The sequence below is a fragment of the Nycticebus coucang genome, chromosome X, assembly GCF_027406575.1.
Source record: "Nycticebus coucang isolate mNycCou1 chromosome X, mNycCou1.pri, whole genome shotgun sequence".
NCBI lineage: Eukaryota > Metazoa > Chordata > Mammalia > Primates > Lorisidae > Nycticebus > Nycticebus coucang.
The window spans coordinates 142,557,835-142,582,129 of NC_069804.1; the positions used below are offsets into that span (position 1 = coordinate 142,557,835).

The following is a 24,295-nucleotide window of genomic DNA, read 5'->3' on the forward strand; positions in this document are numbered from 1 at the left end:
ATGGGAATATATTTCTTCCATATATTCATTATCTTATTAAATAATCACTTTGCCAAACTTTTAATCTATAGAATAATTTGGGGAAAATGTATCTCTTTCCAACATTTGGTCTTTTAAATAAGGACCATGGGTCAGAAACAGTGGCTCACGCCTGTAATTCCAGCACTCTGGGAGGCCGAGGCAGGTGGATTGCCTGAGCTCATGAGTTCAAGACCAGCCTGAGCCAGAGAGAGACACCTGTAGTCCCAGCTACTTGGGAGGCTGAAGCAAGAGGATCCCTTGAGCACAAGAGTTTGAGGTTGCTCTGAGCTATGATGCCATGGCTCTCTACTGAGGGTGACAAAGTGAGACTCTGTCTCAAGAAAAAAAAAATTGAAGGACCATGGTATTTCTCTCCATTTTTTAAATATCTTCTTTCCCATCTGAGTAGAATTATAAAATTTTCTTCATATCAATCCTAGACATTATTGGGTTTATTACTATGTGGCTATTATAAATGGATTGTTTCCCATTATATCTTCTAAATGGCTATTTCTGAGGCAGATAAAAGGTACTGATTTTCCAATTTTTAGCTAAATGCAACTGCTTTTTACAATTTTTACTATTTTTATCAAGTATGGAGTTGTTTTGAAGGCTTAGCTTTTATAGGTATATGAGCCTACCCTCTTTTTAAAAATTTCTGTTTTTAACATATATAATGTATGTAAGATGTAAAACATCATGTTTTGGCATACATAGACAGTGAAATCATTACTACAGTCAAACAAATTAACATATGCATCACCTTATATAATTGCCTTTTTTGTATGGTAAGAACACCTAAAAATCTACTCTGAACAAATTTTCAGTATACAATATTATTACCTTGTCTTCATGCTGCAGATCATATCTCTAGACTTATTCATTCTACCTAAATATAAATTTGCATGCTTTGACCTTCTCCCTATTTCTTCCCATTCCCCTCCCATTGTAACCCCCTTTCTACTTGGTTTCTATTTATCCAACATTTTTAAATTCCACATAAGTGAGATCATACAGTATTTTTCTTTCTGTTTGCCTTATACTTAGCATAATTCTTTGCAAGTTCATCCATATTTTCACAAATAGCAATTATCTCCTATTGTAAGACTGAATAAAATATCATTGTGTATACACAGCGTGGACATAAAGTTCATGTGCAATTCAAAATAGTTCACTATTTTATACACCACAATTCCTTTATCCAGTCATCCAGTGATGGTTTTTTCCATATCTTGGCTACTATGAATAATGCTGCAATGAACATCAAAGGGCAGATATCTCCAGAAGATGCTGATTTCATGTCCTTTGTATATATACCCAGAAGTGTAATTGCTGGGTCATATGGTGCTTGTATATTTAGTTTTATGAGGAATTTCCATATCATTTCTGTTAATGGCTGCACCATTTCACATTCCCACCAACAGTGTACAAGGATTGCCTTCTCTACATCCTTGTCAACACTTGAACACTTGTTATGCTTTGTCTCCTTTTCACGGCCATCCTGGCAGGTGTGATGTAATAACTAATTGTGGTTTTGATTTGCATTTCCCTGATGATAGTGAAGTTGAGCACTTTTTCATATACTTGCCCATTTGTATGTCTTCTTTGAAAAAAAAGGTCTACTCAGTTTTTTGCTATTGAGTTGTGTGAGTTCCTTTCTTTTTTTTTAATACCCTATTTCCCCGACAGTGGGAAGACAGTGTCTTATTTTAAGGTGTGCTCCCAAAGACAGTGGGAAATAAGACAGTGTCTTATTTTAAGGTGTGCTCCCAAAGATGTTCTAGGTCTTATTTTCAGGGGACGTCTTATCTTTCCTGTAAGTAGGTCTTATTTTCGGAGGATGTCTTATTTTCAGAGAAACGGGGTATTAACTCTTCAGATTTATGGTTTGAAAAGATTTTCTCTCAAGCCTTTAGCTGGCTTTCATTTTGTTATTTTCTTTGCCATACAGAAGACTTTTATATAGTACCAACTTGTTTATTTTTGCTTCCGTTGCATGTGCATTAGTGTGATATCAAAACAAAAATCATTTCCAAAGCCAGTATCAAGCAGCCTTTCCCCTATGTTTTCTAGAATTTTCATGCTTTCAAGTTTTACAGTTAGGTCTTTAATCCATTTTGAGTTTATTTTTGTGTATGGTACAAGATAAGGGTCCAGTTTCATATTTTTGCATATGGATATCCAGTGTTCCTGGCACCATTAATCTTCTAAAAATTTATACTTTTATAATTTTACATTTTACTATTAAACAAATCTTACATTTTACTATTAAATATGATGCTAAGTTGTTGGTTTCAGAGAGGTAATTATTTTTCCCATCATAACTGCAAGTTCTCATCACTAACTTTTAAGAGTTCTTCATTCTTAAAATGGGCATTTAATCTTTTCAAGCACCTTCAGCACTTATGTGAAAACTTTTCTTATGAGACCTATTGATAGGATACATTATATGAATAACTCTCATGATATTAAACCATTTCCATGTTGGAGTAAAACTGTCTTAGTCACAAAGGGTTAATTCATATTTATAATTGAAAATAGATTCATAATTTGTGTATGCATGCAGGAAACATATCTGAATTATGCAGCATAATAAGTGAATTGGACTATTTTCCACCATGTTCCATGCTCTGTACCTGTTTCTTTCAAAGGGGTCTTATTTATAATACAAAAGATCATAAAAGAAGGGAATCAAAAGTCACTGTATCATAAACTAGGAGTCATAACACTAGTTCCTTCTGCCATGCTTGGTGTAGTTCAAGTTATTAACTTAGAATTATAAGTACAAAGAGACGTTTCTTTTATAAAGGCGTCTTACTAATTACTCAGATTCTATGTGAAATTTAGGCCCTAAAGTAATTTCCTTCCTTTGTGGTCAAGAATGTAGATATAATATGAGGGTAAAAAGTTAAAACTTTCTGAAGAAAACCTAAAATTTTGGAAGGCAAAGATTTCTTGGGTAAGGTACAGAAAGTACTAAGAATAAAACAAAAAATGACAACTGAACTTCATTTTTAAAAATTACTGTTAATCAAAAGACAGAAATAGGAAAAGGTGGGAGGCAAACATCAGAAGCAATTATTCACAGTACATATACCTATACCCACAATAAATTGAAAATCAAGATAAAACAATAACCCCATTTGTAAAATGGGCAAAAGACTTGGAACATATGCTTCTAAAATATATCCAAACATCTAATTAACTTATGAAAACGTAGTTATAAACATTACACATGAGTAAAATAGAATGTGAAAACCATAATGAGGAGCTACTATACATCCAGAGAATAGATAAAATTCAAGAGGCTAACAATATCAACAATTGATAAAGATTCTCACTTATTATTTGTGAGGGTATAAAATGGTACAACCACTTTAGGAAAGTATTTGGTAGCTTCCACCAATGTTAAACCTTACACATACACACACTGCTGATATACTATATATCCAAACAAAATGAGTAAACGTGGACAAAAGAAAATTTATACAAGAATGTCAGTAACAGTTTTGTTCTTTATAGCCAAATACCAAATGAAACTTAAATGACTATTAACAGGCAAATGGATAAGCTGTGGTACATTTAAACAATGGAATATTACACCGCAATGAAAAAGAAAGAGCTACTGATACATGAAGGTATAATTTCAACATCTCCTCATCTGCTCCTCTTTTCACCCTTCATAGCCACACATTATCCTTGTTATGATGTTCCACATTTCTTTATCTCTAAACCTTTTCATCCCTAAGGTCAGGATCCTGCCCTTGCCCAAATGATAGTACAGTAGTCCCCCATTTAACTGGATTTTCATGTTCTCTGGTTTCAGTTGCCTGTGTCCAATCATAGCCTGAAAATATTAAATGGAAAATTCCAGAAATAAATAATTCATGAGTTTTAAAATTCACAGCATTCTGAGTAGTGCGATAAAATCTCCTGTCATCCTGCTCCATCTCACCTAGGACATGAGTCCCCTTTGTCCAGCATGTCTATGCTGTATACACTACCTACATATTAATTACTTAGTAGCTATCTCAGTTACCAGGTTAGCTGTTGTGGTATTGCAGAGCTTATGTTCAAGTAACCCTTACTTTACCTAATAGCCTCAAAGTGGAAGAATAGAGATGCTGGTGATTTAGATATGCCAAAGAGAAGCACTGAAGTGAAAAATATGAAAAGTTCTCAACTTAAGGAAAGAAAATAAATATCGAATGCTGAGGTAACTAAAATCTACAGTAAGAACAAATTTTCCACATATGAATTTGTGAAGAAAGAAAAAGAGATATGTGCTAGTTATGCTGTCATACCTCAAACTGCAAAGTTACTGCCATGCTGCACAATGATCAGGAGGCTAAGGCAGGAAGATTGTGTGAGCCCAGGAGTTTGAGGCCAGCCTGGGTAACACAGCAACACCCTGTCTTTTAAAAAATATTTTTTTAAAAAAAATGAGAAAAGGGAGGTGCCTGTGGCTCGGTGAGTAGGGCGCCAGCCCCATATACCGAGGGTGGTGGGTTCAAATCCAGCCCTGGCCAAACTGCAAATAGCCAGGCGTTATGGTGGGCACCTGTAGTGCCAGCTACTTGGGAGGCCGAGGCAAGAAAATCGCCTAAGCCCAAGAGCCAGAGGTTGCTGTGAGCTGTGGCGCCACAAGCACTCTACCGAGAGCAACAGAGTAAGACTCCATCTCTAAAAAAAAAAAATGAGAAAAAAGGTATTAAATTTGTGGGTGGAAGACATGAACAGCAGCATGTTCTAGTTGATGGCAATCAGGCTTGGAACCATCTGTGATATCAGGCATCCATTGGGTGGTAGATATCCCCTGAGGATAAGGGGAAACTATTGTGTACATCACAGAAAAAACAAGTATCCTTCATATGATATTTCTTTAATGGTATTACTATGTAAAAGTACGTCTATGGTATCTTCCAAATAACAGTGACTTTATATATGTTCCTTCCTATACAACACCCCTATATTTTTAAATACCTCCAAAATTCAGAAACAAAAATACACTTTCAAAATAATTAAAATCTCACATTTACTTTTCAATAATACTAGTACTTATATACCACTTATTATGTACCAAGTTTGTTCACTCCAGCACTTTCTCTCTCTGTACACAAACATATATACATATAATTTATATATTATATATATATATATATACACACACACACACATACCATATTATACAGTTATTTATTTCTCACAACAACCCTGAAATGTGGGTCCTATTATTGACCCCATTGCATTGACAAGGAAGTTGAGGCACCAAACAATTAAGTAACTTGCCCAATACTGCATTGCTAATAACTGTCTGCCAGGATACAAACAACACTAAAATATTATTCCAAATAATATGATTATACATCCAAACTGTACAATCAAGCCATTGGGAATAAGAGATACCTTGTGGCACCTGAAAAACAAGGCTGTGTTTCTTTAAACCATGAATTTAAAATTCTAAATTGTCAGAATAAGCTTTAAATGTCTCCATGGGAACTCCTTGATATGGTTTAATTAGATTTTAAATAACAAAAATGTACATGCAATCACAAAGTAATCCTATTATTAAAAAGCCATTGTTGATGCCAGACACAGTGGCTTACATCTGTAATCCCAGCACTTTGGGAGGCCAAGGCAGGAGGATTTCATGTGGCCAAGAGTTCAAGACCAACCTGGGCAACATAATAAAACCTTGTCTCTACAAAAAGTAAATAAATAAAAAATAAATAAATTAGCAGTGTATGATGGCATATGCCCATAGCCCTAGCTACTCAGGAGGCTAAGGTGGAAGGACCGCTTGAGCCCAGGAGTTCAAGAGGTTGCAGTTGAGCTATGGTTGTACCACAGCACTCACTAGGCCTGGGTGACAGAGTGAGACTCTATCTCTAAAAAAAAATGAGTAGGAGGAATAATTCATTGTTGAGACATGTATTCTTAAGCTGTGGATAACTATATTTTTTCACAGATAGGCTTTTAAAACTATGAATTTAAATCAGTGTCTGCACTCACTGAATTCTAGTGTTCACAATTTATACCAATTATGTTTTCTAATTACATTCTCCATTTTTTCATTAGCTCAGGACACAATCTCACTAACATCTTCTCTATTCCATTTCTTTATAATTCAGGCATTCTCTAATTCACTCAAACAAGAAATATTTATTTTATGCCAGGTATTCAACAAGTATTTACTGAGTTAACTGCTTATGTTAGCTACATAAATGGGTAAGAAAGACATTATATAACTTATAAGGTAAACTGTTTCCATAAATATACCGGTTATGGAGTATTGCAGCAACCAATTCCCCTCTATGCAGATGATCCATCACCTCTAAAAGTTGGATAATAACCTGTTTGGGAGAAAAAGAAGCCAATATTTACTACAAAGATCAATACTAGAAATTTCAAATTACGCTACTTTATAACAGTTTATGTATTTTATGGTTAATTTAAAAGCAAACTATATGTCCATGCACCTAATATCCATATTACAATTTATGAAAATTAACAAACTGAATCTTTTAAAAAAGCCAAATAGTCAAAATATCTACAAAATTCAATCAAGAATCATAAAATATTACTGACTAAATTTCGAGAGAAATCATTAGCTAACAATTATCCATGGAAAACTAAAAAAGGCCGCCCTTTATCCAAGGTTTGGCTTCCTGTAGTCTCAGCTACCAGTGGTTAACTGGGGTCCAAAAATAATAAATGAAAATTTCCAGAAATAAGCAATTTACACATTTTTAAACTGTGTGTTATTCTAAGTAGTATGCTGAAATCTCACACTGCCCCACTCCATCTTACCCAGGACATGAGTCATCCTTTTGTCCAGCATACCCATTCTGTCTCCACTGCACTCCTTCTAGTCTCTTAGTAGCCTTCCCAATTATGAAATCAAAATGACAGAGTATATATAGGGTTTGGCACTAAGGGAGGTTTCAGTCATCCACTGGGGGTCTTGGAAGCCCCTATGACCTGCAGTAAAATGGAACTACTTATACAGGTAGTTGGATTAAACTGAGAATAAAGTAAGGAGTAAGAATATTATTTTCTTGAACTGGACTGAATATTTGTGTAGGTAGTTATTTCTGTGGGAGAAAACAGGTGAGTTTTGGTAAACTGAACTATATCTTACATAATTCTTGTTAGTAATATAAATGTATATTTCATTGAAGAGGTAGAGTATATTTTATATATTTTTTGATTTATTTCAAATATATTGAAAAGCAAATGTATAATTTACTAAAATAAATAATTTCATTCTTAATAAAATAAATGTATTATACCAGGAAGATAAAAAATGTATGATATGCAATTTAGTTTTTTTCATAAAATTATAGGAACATCTAAAATAATTAAGCAAGGTGAGGGAGTAGGATTCTTCACTGTCCTCACCCCTTTTCCAGCCCCTTAATTTAAGGAAAAGAAGCTAAATGCACTAAAAGTATTCCATTTCATTGGTCTTCATAACTCTAAAAAGAAAACAAATTGAATGACAATACAACACTTAAGTTTATTTGTATAATCATACTTTTATGCTTACAATCCTGATATTACAAGAAATTTGAGTAGGCTAAATTAAATTTAAAAATTTTAAATATCTCAAAAATGAAGTGACCTTTGAATTACCTTTTCTAAAATATGTTAAAGTGATGAGAGAATTTTTAGATGCTGAAATTTTTTAATTTTGTTTAGGCAGAGGGAAAAATAATTATCTAGATTACTACTAGGAATCTTGTACTTTGAAACTAAATAATTAATGCCCTGTTTCACTAAATTCATCTAAGATGAGACATATAAATTTCAAAATCAGGTACACAAATTTTTTTCTTAATTCCTGCTACGGCTTTAATGTGTGCCTCAAGAAGTATGTACTAGAAACTTGATCCACATGCGGCAGCCTTGGAGGTGTTCGAGTCATGAAGACACTGCCCTCATGAATGGATTAATGTCAGTATCATAGGAATGGGTCTCTTATATAACAAAAGAACTGATTCAGCCTTCTCTCATCTGCCTTTTGCCTTGGGATGAAGCAAAAAGACTCTTACCAGATGCCAGTTCCTTGATTTTGAATGATCTTTAACATTATTGTCCTTTAGCTTTTTATTTCTTAGCCTCCTGAACTGGGAGAAACAAATTTCTGTTCATTATAAATTACCCAGTCTCAGGTGATTTGTGCTGCTATAGTAGCACAAAATGAATTAACACAATCCCTTCATTTCAATCAATCCCCCTGCGGCACATGGATTTCTGAGCCTGAAGCTCTCCCATTCAAATTCTCCCCAAAATAAACTCTCTGGTCTCCTGAGGAAGCAGGGGATTGGCAAGAGGACATCAGACTCCAGCTATTTATTAGACAGACATTCAATGAATAACCTATATTTTCAATCTCATGACACGTCCCTACCTTTTACAAACCAGAAGCTTCCAATTCTTGAGATATTAATATTTCTATGGAAAGAATGTTAGTTTCTCTCACAAATTCATGTAACGGAAGATGTTGAAGTTGTAACTTCCTTTGCTCAAAGTAAAAATTAGTTTCAAGCTTATATCTGTCAATGCTTCCACTCCTGTTCTCTTTGCCTTCTTGAAATTTTCCATTTCCTTACTCTAAATTCAATGCATTAGAGAGAGAAGGTAAATACATGTCATCAAATTTATGTGGAATTTAACTGAACTATTTTTAACCAGGGAATGTATATATATACAAATTCATACTATATATTTCTATTAATTATGTATATTATATATTTATATATTTAACATGTATTGATCAAATATATAGAGGTGTATCTGAAAATTAACATTGCCAAAAATAAGGGGATGGATCAGAGAAAAATAGACTAGAAATTTAAGTATGAATTAGGAAACTCCTTCCCTAGACAAGACATGACATAAGAGCCCAGGAAGTGCTATGGAAATAACCAGAGACAACTAGAACATCCTAACTGAATGATCACCAACATATTATTTCAGGGATAAGGAGACATCAAAGACAAGAATCATAAAATTGATTTAAGTAACTGGGTTAAGTAATGATGTAAGTTAGGTAGTATACGGAGAAGGAAAACTATTTAAAGAAAAGACATTAATTTGATGTAAACATATTTATATATTATAGGACACTCCACACAGTATCTAATATATAATTGAAAAGTGTAACTAGATATAGATTATAACTAAAAATGACAAAGTATGAATATTTAGCCAATTAAGTAACAGGTAAAGTGATGAGACTGGGAAATATCACTGAAGAGTATATTCACCATGTTTTCATTGGGTAGAATCCCAATGAAACAGAGGAAAACAAACGAGAAAGAAAAATAGAGAACAGGTAGTAGGTAAACTAAGAGAACTGTGAAATAAAAAGCTAAAGGACAAGAATGTTCAAGATCATTCAAAAGTTTCAAGTTCTACTGAGACCAAGTAAAGATACAACTACTTGATTTCACAACTACAAAATGACAGTGAATTTTTTAAAGATCAGTTTCAGTATCAGTAGGGAGAACCATATTGCAATGGTTTTAAAAATAAATTCTTTATTTCAAGATCTTGTGAGGAACTCAAATACATCAGGGAATTATTCTCTGGTAAATATGGCCTTTCAAACTAATGAGGGAAAAGGAGATGTTAAATAAATTATTTGGGGACAATTAGGTAGTCATTGGTAGTTTTCTTTTTTTAAAGCATAGGTTGTACACCATTTCACTTATTACCGCAAAATAAACTCCAGAAGGATAAAAAATTTGGAGGTACAAAATGAACCTGAAAGAGCACCAAGAGAAGACCCAAGTGAAATTATTTATAATCTTCCAAGGGAGAAAGCAAATAGCACCCCAAAATCAAATATATAATACTGTTAAATCTGATTATAGAAAAAAACTATACTAAATAAAATACTTTATATTTTAAAGTATATACCAAAGTCCAAAAGCAGCTGATACACTAAAAAATATATATATATTCACAACACACATGACAGGCAACAAAGGGCTAATGATTTTAACTTAGACAACATTAATAAAAACAATAAAATGCAATGGTAAAGTGACCAAATAATATAAGAAGGAAGCACACATAAAATAAATTCATAACATTAAGAAACTAATTGCTATTTAGATTGAGGCACTGTTTTCACCTATGAAATTCACACCCCCATGTATGTGCACACATAAAGCCTGTTTACATCCTTTATTTGTGAGAAAGAATATGGGATTGGGGAACTGTTTATTTTCATGCGATGCTATACTTTTCTGTTCAGTTTATTTTAAAATATAAGAAGGAATAAAGAGTGGCCATAAGAGTGGGATAGGAGGCTGCACCAGGAAGGTGCAGTAACCTAGACGTGTTAGATGAAGAAAGGAGTAGTTGAAAGCATCAGATGCTGCTGAGAGATAGATGAAGTAAAGAATTAAGAAATGACAACTCAGTGTGGTAACATGGAGGCTACTAGAGACATTGACAAAAGTGAGTTGTATAGAATTATGGAAATAAGAGCTGATTAGTGTGGGTTTAAAAATTAGAAGGGAGAGGAAAAACAAGTACATACAACTGTTAGAAGGAGTTGTCCTTTGATAAAGAGTAGAGAAATAAATGGTAGTCGGATTAGATACAAGGAGGAAGTAGTTGATGCTTTATGCTATTATATTTCTATAATGTGTGATACTAGAACAAGTCAATTTGAATAGCATGATGTTAAATAAAAATGTAAACTGAAGAAGTTCAATAGTATGTATACACATTCCAAAAGTGTGTAAGGCAATTCTCTCTCTCTCTCATATAATACACACACGTAAAAATATGGAAGTCTGTCAGTATATACAGATGTAGAAAAAAAGCACAAAAACAATCATGAGAATGATAAACACCAAATCTGGGATAGCAGTTCCCTCAGAAGATGAAGAAAGGAGAATTCAACTGTGCAGGGTTACACTAGAAGCTTCACCTGTATGTTTTTTTAAAATTCTGAAAAAATTTGCAAAATTTTAAGTGGTTACATGGGTTTTACCTTTTTGTACGTTTTAAATATTTTATTATGAAAGAAACAAAACAAAAACTATAAACCATTATCTCCACTCTAAAGCAGGGACTATGTAGGTAGGCAGACAAGACATGACATAGAAAGGCCAGTATAATTTTTAAAAAGAATTTCAAAGAGAAAAAAATGACATAAATATAACAGGACAAGCATTGTAATTAAATAGGAACACTTTCCCTAGCCATGATATCCTCATGAACAAAAGGGAAGCTAGTCATTATTCAGAACACACACTTGACAAAGATATCATTGTTATTTTGTCCTTAAAGTGTTCTACTTAGCTTACCAGTAATAAAACCGACAAAACTCCTTCTCGTATTTGAAATACCTTGCATAAGTTCAAGAAATTTTACTCATAAGCATTTAAGTAATTCACAAATCTATTATTTCTCAAGTGCCTACCTGAATTGGCTATTTCAAATAGAGATTCCAGTTTATAACATAGGATTTAATTAAAACCCACCATAACACTCTTTCCTACTCTGTTCAAAAACCAATAGTTTTAAAATTAATCATATTTGAGTTATCCCTAACAAATTTAACAGCACATAAGTTAAGCCCTGCTTTTGAACTAAGCTGAGGTTATATAAAAGAAATTTTAGGAGTTTAACTTGTAGTCTGTCTTCAAATAAAATTTTGATAAATACTGGGATAAGAAAAGATAGCTGACAGAAAGCATTAATGAAAAACTCTAAACATGACAAAATTAAAAAACTGCAAAATCTAGAAAAACTGCACATAATTACACTCCTCTCAATTAAGTTAAATATAGCTTCAACATGAAAAATTCAAAATCTTGAAACTGCAAAATCTGAAGTTTACGAAACAGAATTGTATTCTTTAGGAATTTGTTAAACAAAAGTGATTTTTTTTAAATGTCACAGAGTGTTAGATCCTAGGCTCATATAGCTTACACTCCCCTCTCACCTGTGGCACTGAAAATGTCTTGCCCTAAAACCCTTGAGTACTACCTATTGTGCTGGGTGGAGATTTTTTTTCCCAGAGTAAATCTTAAAATGTATAGAGCTATGAAGTATGCTCCCATACATGCACCCCTAAAACAATCTGAGACTGTTTGTAAATAATAAAGTTGCACTATACTAAAGGTTATAGCTAAAGCCCATTTCAGGACACACCTTTTAAGATTACCATGCCTGGTTTCCCCTGAGTAACATCTTATGGTACAACTATGCTAACAGCTGCCTTCAGGTCTAAACTTCCAAAAGACTGGATTCTCATGTTCCCTAAGATTCTCATTTTCCCTGTCCAAGGGCCAGAATGGTTGACACACCCTTCAACAATTTCATTTTCCTTGCTATAGTCACTGATGTAATCTGCCCATGTACCCACCATGTGGTCACTACCATCTTGTCCTGTTGCCTACTGGTATATAGCATATACCATGCAGTTCCACTGCTATTTGCAGTAATATCACTCCTTCTTTCTCAACAAGATTCCTTAGTAGTCCCTGTTCAGGTTGTCACTCATTTAAGTGTCAAACGCCAGACTTAGCTATCTTTCTTATAATTTCATAATACTCTTGCAGTATATCTATTGGAGTGATAATGGACTGTGTCTCACTTTGAATCAGACCTCCCTTTGCCAACACTGAAATCCTCACCCTAAATTATATACTTAATGTCTATCTATCTCTTAATAATATTAAGTGTTTCCTTACTTATCTACTTAAGGAATGAAGAAATTAAGTAATATTTCATGTCTCATCATTCCCTTCCCTGTCTTTCTCTTGGAAGGTAGCAATTTGCCTCAGCCTATTCGGTCAATATCTATTCTACAGAATCCTTTCAGGCCTTTACACACACACACACATTTTACAAGAAAAAAATATGTGATAAATAAAAAGATAGGAAAGAAATGATTTTTGTATTTCAGATTAATAAGAGGGTACAATTAGGTTACATTGTTTGCATTTGTTAGGTACAATCCAAGTTGTAGTTGTGCTCCTCACCCAGGAGCTGTGCTGTACATCCTTACAATGTGCCATCCATGGGTTGAATGGGATTGGACAGAATAAAATCTAAAAATAGATACAATAGATATAAAACCATACAGTTAACCATATATTTCAACATACTATAGCTGAAATCAGTGGGAAAAAACATGAACTTCTTAAAAAAAATTTACAATAAACTGCCTTTGGGGAGGGAAAAATTAAAATCCTATCTGCACCATATATATAATTCCAAAAAGAGTAAATATCTGAATATGAACAATTAAAAATGTTAAAGTAGTAAAAGAAGATAAAGGAGAACATATTTTTAATGTGACACAAATAAAATCTTTCTAAGGTCTGATCCAAAACTCAGAGGCCATAAAGCAAATAGCTTTTACGTTTGTGGGTTTAAAAAAATTACAATTCTTTGGGGGCAGGATACAATTATAAGAGGGACTTAACCTAACAAATTCAATCAATATAACCTGCTTCTTTGTACCTGCAATGAATCTCCAACAATTAAGAAAAAAGTTACAATTCTATAAAGTAGAAAACGCCATAAACACAGTTAAGATGGATGTGGGGTGGAAGTAAGACCTGCAACACAGGCACAGGATTGATATTCATAATACATAAGGTATGCTCACAAACATATAGCAAAAGCGATCAACCTAGCGAGCATATAATTGAACAGGCCTTGTATGGAAGAATGGCAACAAAAAAAGAATAAGCATAAGAAAATGTGTCCAAACTCAACTGTGTGTGTGTGTGTGTGTGTGTGTGTGTGTGAGAGAGAGAGAGAGAGAGAGAGAGAGAGACCAAGAGAAACTCCCCAGCCACATCTTATTGTTCTTTTACATATTTTTATGTTCAAAAGAAAATAAGACACTTCTCGGATCCTACTTACCATATAGAATCCTATTTCTCCCACTAAAATTACAAACAAGAGAATAATAATGAAGAAGAAAGAAGAAAAGGTCTTATAAAATATTTTAAGCTAAAGTCTATAGAGGGAAGATGAAAAAAATTGTTGAACATTTTACAGAAATTAAGTGGGATCTTGTTTTAAAGTGCTCAATTTGGGATGGGTTTAAGCAAGCAGGTACAGTTTTGCTTTGTTTTGTTTTGTTTTGTTTTGTTTTTCTCATCTCCATGTCAACAGTCCATAATTCAATTTGTTCTCCGTGTTCCAAAGGGTAAAATTCTTAAGTGGTGTCATATTACAGTAATCACCTTACCAGAAAGCTGTTTTTTCCAAGCAAAATGAGATTCGCAAGCTATCTTAAAAATGCCTGTATCTTTAATATAATGGAATACTATTAAGTTTCAGGTAACTCTTGAAATCTAGATACAATGTCACACTTTTATAACATGATACAATTCTAGTATAATAAAAATAAAAAGTGAATCACTTTGTTTTCTTTGCACAAGAGGTCTTTAAGCTGAGGGATTCTGGTTTTTGAATGAATCTATAGCTGAAATCTGAAGCCCAGGTTCTAAACACTAAGCAACATCTAAACAATAGCAAAAAGACATAAAAGTATTCCCTCATCTATGATAAATTTAGTATACCGTTTCTTCAAAAAAAGTATCAATCATTCTCCCAAATAACTAGATCAATATGAATTAAGAATGTCCACTGCATTTACTATACCACAACCAGTCTTAGACAAATTGTGAGTACTGTATTTAATTATAAACTGTCATCCTTAAGGGTAAGGTTTATCATATTCTTCAACATTACATTAAAAGCTCAAAGAATTTTTTTTAAAAAGACACAATACTGTTTAATACCCCATCCAGTCATAATCTACAAGTCAATTAAATATAAAATAGTTAAAACAGTTTTTGATCACAATTCATGTAATCAATTTACTAGAGTTTTTTTCACTCTTTTTATTATAGTAAGTGATATTGCAGAACCTATTCCAAAATATAGAGAAGGTAGGAATCCTCCCCAATATGTTAGAGAAGCAAACATAACTCTGATATCAAATGCAGGAAAGAGCCAACAGAAAAAAGGAAAACTACAGACCAATATCATTAATGAATATCAATGCAAAAATATCCAATAAAATCCTAGCAAACAGAATACAGCTACACATTAAAAAATATATACATCATGATCAGGTGAGCTTTATCCCAGGGATGCAAGTCTGGTTCAATGTATGTAAATCCATAAATGTAAGTGACCACATAAATAGAAGCAAAAACAAAGACCATAGGATCCTCTCAATAGACACATAAAAACATTTGACAAAATTCAGCATCCTTTTCTGACAAGAACACTTAAGAAAATAGGCATAGATGAGATATTTCTTGAACTGATAGAGGCCATCTACAACAAACCCAGAGCCAATATCATCCTAAATAAACTGGAAGGATTTCAACTTAGACGTGGAACCAAAGAAAGATGTCCACTATTGCCACTGCTATTCAACATAGTGCTGGAAGTCCTCTCCAATGTGATCAGACAAGAGAAGAATATCAAGGCTATTCACATGGGAACAGAGGAGGTCAAACTCTCACACTTTGCTGATGACATGATTTAATACTTAGAAAACCCCAGGGACTCAACCAAAAGGTTCCTGGAAATGATTAAGGAATAAAATAAAGTCTCAGTATACAAAATCAATGTCCACAAGTCAGTAGCTTGATTCTTAAGCTGAGAATCAAATCAAAGACACAATACCCATTCCAGTAGCTTCAAAGAAAATAAAATACCTGGGAAAATACCTAACAAAGGAGATAAAGGACCTCTACAGAGAGAATTATGAAACCCTGAGAAAAGAAATAGCAGAAGATGTTAACAAATGGAAGAACGTACCATGCTTATGGCTGGAAAGAATCAACATTATTAAAATGTTCATACTACCCAAAGTAAGTAATTTTCAAATGTGGTAAAAACTGTTGAGCAGCAGATCACCAATAAGAATTCCTTAGAAAGTAGCATTCCAAATATAAATGTTTCCAATAAAAATCTCCACATTACTAATTAGGTCACTTTTACTGTGCAAGGGATTTAATGGAGTACACATACCATGCAAGTCTGAATAAAAGTAACAGTTTTTCTGAGTCAATAATAGATAATTTTACTAAATTTAACCAAATGACAGAGAGCATGGAGGGACGCATAGGTAGTTCTGTCTTTTTTATTATCTCTCATAGCCACAACAGAGATCATCTTATGGCTGAGAAAGATTTTATGAAATAGTTTTGATTTTAGCTAGACTTGGAATATATAAGACTCAGAAAAATGTACTTCAGTATGCATGTATCATATATATACAATTTACTAGACACAGCATGTTCCAAGGCACCCTTGTAAAGTCACGTTTTCACTTTCTGGATTCTCAAGCTTGACTGTATGTGAGTGAGGAAGGAGGAAAAGTTATTTTCAAAGTTACCACTGTAAAATCAGTTGATAATGGATTAAATGAAGATATACAGAATATTCTACAGAAAACCAATTTTTAAGAAATCTGAAAACCTGGATTAATCATGGTTTTAATATCTTCTTAGATGAGATATGAGATGGAAGATAAAAATTAGCAGGCAGCAAATTACTGTGGTTTAGCCTATGTTTAAGAGAACTGAGACCTCGTCTTTCATAGCTTTATGAGTAGGGGAGCAAAGTGAGAAGATCATTTGATTAGTTTCTTATACATATGTATATTTCTGCAGGACATTAACTGGGAGATTGATGACTGAACTATAGATCTAATAACTTTTGATAACTTGTTTAGAGAAAGAGGCTTTCACTTCTGAAAGACTGGATTCTATATCTTACTATGTTACTAATTAGCACTGTGACCTTGGGCAAAATCTTCCTCAGTATTTTCTCATTTTAAGAGTTAGATTATGTTGGGGTTCCTGATACTCCCTGAGTAGGAGTTATCCCCTCCCTTCCCCTCCCCCCAAAGCTTACTAAGAATTCTGTTATTTTGGTTCTAATGAAGACTGACAACAAACTGGTATCTAATTTCATAACTTTACCTAACTTGTAGTGTAAAACTAACCCTTCCATCTGTGTCAAAGTCTCAGGGGTTGAAAGAATTTGTGAATAATAAAACTGAGAAATTTGAGAGAATGTCAATGTGATTGTTATTAATAAAATTAATAGGAATTAATAAAAGGAATTAATAATTAGGAATTAATAAAATTCCTAAGCAAAGTTAAGGGGAAAACATCATCTTATGGAACCCATTCATATTTATTCATACTTGCAGTTCCACAATAGGTCAAAAAAGTTAAAGTGGGGATACCTCATGATTTCAAAACAGTTCTAATCCTTTACTGTCCTGATGAGGTATTATCTCTTCTGGATCAATAACTATAGCTTAGTTACCCAAGGTGCCTAAAGGAATGCTGATCATGAAATTATCAGTCAGTCAAAATATTTTTGAGTTTTCTCCTCCTTTTAAACAGGATAAATTAGAGTACCTTTTCTTTTCAGTATAGCAGAAAGAATTTTACTTTCCAATTGCAACGCATCACTAAAACAGTCTATTGTAAAAGTACCTGTGCTTCTAAATCTTAAGCCAAATAATCTCTTTCGATGCATAAAATGAAAATGTACATTTTATAACACAATGTCTAGAATGGAAGAACCAATCTTGTAGTAACTTTATCTATTCAAACTGCATCAAAAAAAAGGTAAATAAAAGGCCTCAGAGACAAAACAGATGGCATAAAGCTCAAACACCAAAGTACACTCATGTTAACAATTAATGAGTCCCTCATGTACAATTCTAAACAAGCTTGGCACACTGGTTTTGAGCATATAACAAATCAGAAGGCACAGGGAAGGATCTAAAGGCACAATGACATTGGTAAGATGTGACATCTTATACCAGAAGAAAGAAGAAAATCACAGAAAGCAACTCAAAGAACATAAAAAAGAGCACAAAAATCCAGGCTCATATATTGTAGAAGCAAATACTCATAGTTCTACAAGTCTCAGTACATCCTTAAGCATCTCTAAAATACTTCACAATAAGAGCTATTAAAATAGCCATGAATCAGCAAGAAAATTTTTAAACAAAATATTGAAAATGAAAAACATATTGGTGCTATGGGGGTAAACTCTGTTATTTAAACAAAAATAAAATTTTAGAATGGTTCATTTCCTAAGGGTTCAAAAAACCTGTTATACCTGCTATGAGCAACATCTTCTTAACTGTTATGAACAGCAAGAAAAATTAACTGTATTTCACAATACAAATCCATTTTAGAGGAAGGCATTTAAAAGATACAGTTTATTGTCCAAACCTTCATTGCCAGCTATTAATAATAGAAATAAAACAAAGAGTATGTACATTAAAATATAGCATATTTTCCAAGCATCAGGACACACACACCCCCACCCTGCCTCCATATAAGGTATGTGTTAGGCAGTCGATCCTACCAAGAAAATGTTGTAACCTCTCCCTAGGCCACACCCCCTACAATATCCCAGATGACAACTCTTCTGTTCTCAGGAAAGAGGCAAGAAAGTACATATGATTGGAAAGGGCATACAACTCTGCAAACATCACCATGTTCACATTCTAGCTCTACCACTGAACTTTGTGACCCTGAGTGCTCATCCCTCATCTGTGAACTGAAGACAGAAACAGCACCTAACACTCAGCATTACTCATAAAATTTTGGTGATGTATAATTTATAGCACATCTACAAAGAACCAGAAACTGTGCAAGGCATTAGGAATACAAAGATGAACAAGGAACGGTCAACACCTTCAAAGAATGCAGTCTCATGGGGAAAACAGACAAAGTAGAGCATATAAATGCTAGCAGTGGTCCTCAAACTGCAGACTGCGGGCCACATGAGGCGCTGTGATTGTATTTGTTCCCGTTTTGTTTTTTTACTTCAAAATAAGATATGTACAGTGTGCATAGGAATTTGTTCATAGTTTTTTTTTTTTTTTAACTATAGTCCAGCCCTCCAACGGTCTGAGGGACAGTGAACTGTTCCCCTGTTTAAAAAGTTTGAGGACCCCTGAAAGGTATGTGTGCCATGGTACTATGGACACAGATGAAGAATACTTATCTCAACAGAATTCCATAGGACATGTCTACTATGTCTTAAAAGAAGTTAGGCAAGCAAAAGAATGGCTACAATAGTATCTCCTAAGGCACAATCACAGGTAAGCCTTGTGCATTATGTAGACCTAGGACTTTGTAAACTATAAAGCATTATATGCACATTATTGAACATAAAGGCATTGAGAAGGCCCAACTATTCCTGAAACTCTCCCCCATCCACCTATCAGGCAGTGTTAAATTCCCATAATAAGGGTCCATCTACCAAGTAAGCTACTACTTCCTCTTTGAAAATACAAAATGCACCTCCAAATGAAAGCAGATGAAAAAAGAACAATTATTTTTGGAATTCATCTACATGCCAGACAATTTACATTAGTTACTTTACCTAATACAACAGCCCAGAGAGGAAAGAATTATTATACTCATTTTACAAATAAAAATAGAGGCATCTTCAAGTTAATTAATATGACCAAGGTCAAAGCTGATAAGTGGATGAGTCAGAATTCTAACCTTAAAAACTGAAACTGGAACTACCAAAACACACCATTAACCTAGCATACCAACAAGGAAGTAATACATATTAAGTATCAATCGGCCACTATATTAGTTTCCTATGGGTGCTGAAACAAAGTACCAGAGACTGTGTGGTTTAAACAGCAGAATGAAGATGTCAGCAGGGTTGGGCTTTGGGGGTCCCTCTCCTTTGCATGCAGATGGCCATCCTCTCCCTGTGTCTTCACATGGTCTTCCCTCTGTACCTGTGGTGTGTCTTAAACCTCTCTTATTATAAAGACACCAGTCATACTGAATCAGACCCTATCTTCAAATATCCTATCTCTACATACAACCACATTCCAAATACATGGGGGGTTGGGACTTCAACATCTGGATTTGGGGAGGACACAATGCAGTTCACAATAGTAACAATGTAGGAAAAAAAGACTCTTCTTCCCAAAGAAGGTGGGGGCGGGGGTGTTGGACCTTAAGTGTTTTAAAATTACAAATGAAATTTGTGGAGATTGTTTTGAGAAATGTAGATATGTACTTACATCCAGGTAAGTTAGTGTGTCAGTTAGTTAGTCTGCCCACTTGGGAAAATTTTGGAAATGTGTTTTGACGTTTTTACGACTAATATTTATTGGGAGAAACCACTAGCATCTGGTAGGCAGAGGATAGAGACATAGACTGTGTGAAGCAATCCCACACAGCAGAATGGTCCCATATCCCAGAAGGGAGAAATACCCAGCCAGGCTAAACTTAATACAAATGAACATCAAAACCACTCCTGTGTGTGTCTACTAATACAGGTAGCTTTTACAAGAAGCTAGGAACAAAGCCTAATAATTTAGGGCAAAGTAGACAGACACTTAAATCAAATAAAGACACTATCTCAAAGCTAAATGATTACTCAGTCCATACACTATATATTAGAGCATTTTCAATTATCTGTTTGTTGAAAAGGGTTTAATTCAATAGTGCAGTTACTCCAAACGCAATGAAACCTCTGCAAAAATGTCAGAGATATTTGAGTCTACTTTTAAGAGATTTTCAACAAAGTGTTATTAAATTAGTACAGACACATCAACCACATGGGTGTCAATAAAATTATGTAACTATTTCATATTTATGTAATTCTATTTTTTTAATTTTTATAACACTAAGAAACCTATGGTATAAAAAACATATAGAAAATATTTGTTTAATGGTTACCTATTCTTTTTTTAATCTTCTCTACCAGAGACATCTATTGCCCAGCTTCTCTGTGCAGCTTCTTATTTTATTCCTTTCTTTATAATCCATCCTCAATTTCTCATCACATGGAAAAGGATAGGGTCTTTGAGATCTGGTAAAGTACCAAGAACCTAAACTATACTTCAAAGTGAGAGTATGTCACAGTCTCCTTAGAATGAAGTATGGAGAATGGTCAAAGAGCTAAAAGTAAACCTTCCTGCAATCCCATTACTATGTATATATCAAGAAAAAAAATAATTTTACCATAAGGAAATTTGCACTAAAATGTTTACCATAGCTCAATTTACAATCACCAAAATGTTTAAACAACCCAAGTGCCCATCAACCCATGAATGGATTAATAAACTGTGGTATATGTATACAATGGAATACTATTCAACCATAAAAAGATGGGGACTTTACATCTCTTGTATTAACCTGTATGGAGCTGAAAAACTCCATTAGTAAAGTATTCTCCTTATTAAAGTATCACAGAATGGAAAAACAAACATCCAATGTACTCAATACTAATATGAAATTAATAGAAAAACAACTACAGGCCCACAGACACACAATCACAATTAAATTCAAGTTGGGAGGGAAATAGAGGAGAGGGGAAAAAGGAGGGGGGAACTGGTAAACTCTCACCTAATGGGAACAATGTAAGGGCATACAACACATCACCCGGGTGAAGAATTCAACTACAACTTGCATTTTGCCTGACAAATGTAAACAATATAACCTAATCATTTGTACCGTCATATTAATCTGAAATTTAAATAATGAAAAAAAAGTTATCCATGTAAACCAAAACATTTTTACCTCCTTAATATTTTGAAACCAAAAAAAAAGAAAAGAAAAATAGAAATCCCCCTAAAAGTAGTAGTAATTCAAAATATGAAATATTCCTTCTGTGAAACCTCATCAGTACCCTGTCCTATATCACAGCTTAGGAACTATTTTTTTACTACACTTATAAATATGGCCCAGGTCATTTGTGAGAATACCCTACTTCCTCATTTTCTCAAGTTTGAGGGGCTGTAATTTTTCCTGGAATGTTTTCTCTATGTCAATTTTTTCCTTCTTATCATATACAAACAAGTCTAATCTGTTATTAGTTATTCTAACATTTTTTATTTTATGGTCCATGTGCACCATTTATTTTTAACTATGGGGTGCTTCCTATACTGAATTATCTTCTTACTTCTCATAAACCTGAACTTACTCTTCAGAAACAAGATTTTTCCTCAAAGGAAAATCAAAAAAGAAAGAAATAGGAGCAAGCATCAACTACTTTGTTACATCTTCTAGTACAGTTGGGCCTTTGCAGTTATACCCTAAAATATACAGTATTTTATTATAAATTATTCAGTTTTCCTTTATATTATAATCATGTTATAATATTTTTGTTGTATGTATAGGTAGGTTTTATTATCTATGTGCATTTTTTCTGGTTACTTCAATAAACTGTTACAAAATAATTAAAGGGGCATTAAGAAGCTTATTGTGGTTGAAAGGCACATTTAGTGACTTACAGAAACCCAAACCAGGAGAACAGAGAAACTGTCACCAAATGTGATCAAAAAGAAAAGGGAAATGGTCTTTATTACTGGTCCTCTGACTATACAGCAAACAGAACTAAGAAACTGTAGCCCAGATAATTAGAAGCAAAGAACTTAAAGAAAAAAAAAAAAAGGAGAAGTAGTTTATAAGAAATCTAATAATTAACCATGAAAAAGCAAAACTGCCCAAGTGTCCATCGACCCACGAATGGACTAGCAAATTGTGGTACATGTATACCATGGAATACTATGCAGCCTTAAAGAAAGATGGACACTTTACCTCTTTCATGTTTACATGGATGGAGCTGGAACATATTCTTCTTAGCAAAGTATCTCAGGAATGGAAGAAAAGGTATCCAATGTACTCAGCTCTACTATGAAGCTAAATTACAGCTTTCACATGAAGGCTATAACCCAACTATAGCACAAGACTATGGGGAAAGGGCCAAGGAAGGGTAAGGGAGGGGGGAGGTTTTGGTGGAGGGACGGTAATGAGTGGGGCGACATTTATGGTGCATCTTAATGTACACAGCTATGATTTAACAATAAAAATAAATAAATAAATAAATAAATAAGCAAAACTGACTCCTGGTAATGCTTTTAGAACTAACCCAGCAGCAGCCAGCACAGCAGAGTCTGTGACCCATACAACACGCTCACCACTACAGGAAAACTTGGTTGGGCCTCAGCTAACCTATGCATGTGCTGAACTTCAGAGGAATGGGAAAGGGGATCGAGAAGTTAGAGAGAATTAAAGGATAAAATGTCACAATGATGGGAGTTTAGCTTCAAAAGAAGAAATTGTATCACTAATAAACTACTATTCCCACTCCAACTTACCAATGAGAAAAACATTAGAAGTACTTACAAGAACTATGGAGAACAATTGGTTCAGCTCATTAATCCTAAGAGGGCTTTATTTTCCCCTAACTCCAGGCCAGTAACTTAGGGTTAGTTTTGATTAGATACTTCTTTTTTTTTTGGTTTTTGGCCGGGGCTGGGTTTGAACCTGCCACCTCCGGCATATGGGACCAGCGCCCTACTCCTTGAGCCACAGGCGCCGCCCTTGATTAGATACTTTTAGACAAAAATACTGAGAGCCATTTAGTCTGATGCATAAAGTATACCACACTATCTTAGGTTTGTCCTAGAAAAGATAGGTTGTAAAGGAACAAACTATTGAAGAGCTCAAACAAAATTACTATGGTTCCTCTGTTTATGCCCTAAAGGATAACAGCAATGTGAACTCTGGAACATCATGCTCATCCATATCCCCAATCCCTCTATTATAAAAAGGTCATCATGAATTCTTTTTTATATGCTTGTAAGTTTTTTATTTCAGATTAATATGAGGGCATAAATGATTAGGTTACATTGTTTGCATTTCTTAGGTGCAGTGCAAGGTGTCATTGAGCCCTTCACCTAGGGGGTGTGCTGTATACCCTTATGTTGTGCCCATTAGGTGAGAGCTCTCCAAGCCCTCTTCCTCCACCACTATCCACTTTCCCTCCTCTTCCTACAACCATGTGAACTTAATTGGAGACTTTTTTGATGTGTATGTAGGTGTGCAGTTGTTTATCTGTTGGTTTCATATTAGTATTGAGAACATTGGATACTTGAATTTCCATTCTTGCGATACTTTACTAATAAGAATGTTCTTCAACTCCATTCAGGTTAATACAAAAGATATAAAGTCTCCATCTTTTTGTGGCTGAATAGTTTTCCATGGTATACATATACCACAGTGTTAGGCTGGATTTGATTTACATCAAATTGATGTTAAATCATGAGTCTAGGAGACTACATTTGATCAGATTACTTACAAAGAAAGCACATTCTTATCTTTCGCTAAAACACTCCTCACCACTCAAAGAAAAAAATTAGTTATTTTAGGAATTATATCCTAGCAGCAGTTTTAAATATTTTCAGACCAAG

General features: G+C 34.0%; 1 protein-coding gene across 7 annotated transcripts in view; it reads right to left on the reverse strand.

Moving 5' to 3' along the window:
• KLHL13 (kelch like family member 13) overlaps positions 1-24,295 on the reverse strand; it is a 271,741-nt gene that overhangs the window by 156,164 nt on the left and 91,282 nt on the right. For 5 of the 7 annotated variants that reach the window (XM_053580327.1, XM_053580324.1, XM_053580323.1 and 2 more), the window contains one exon: positions 6,301-6,374. The exons of the other annotated variants lie outside the window; for them this stretch is intronic. In XM_053580327.1, coding sequence (XP_053436302.1) covers positions 6,301-6,350 — 50 coding nt within the window. In that variant the 5' untranslated portion in view covers positions 6,351-6,374. The remainder of the gene's footprint in view (positions 1-6,300; positions 6,375-24,295) is intronic. 7 annotated transcript variants of the gene reach the window in all.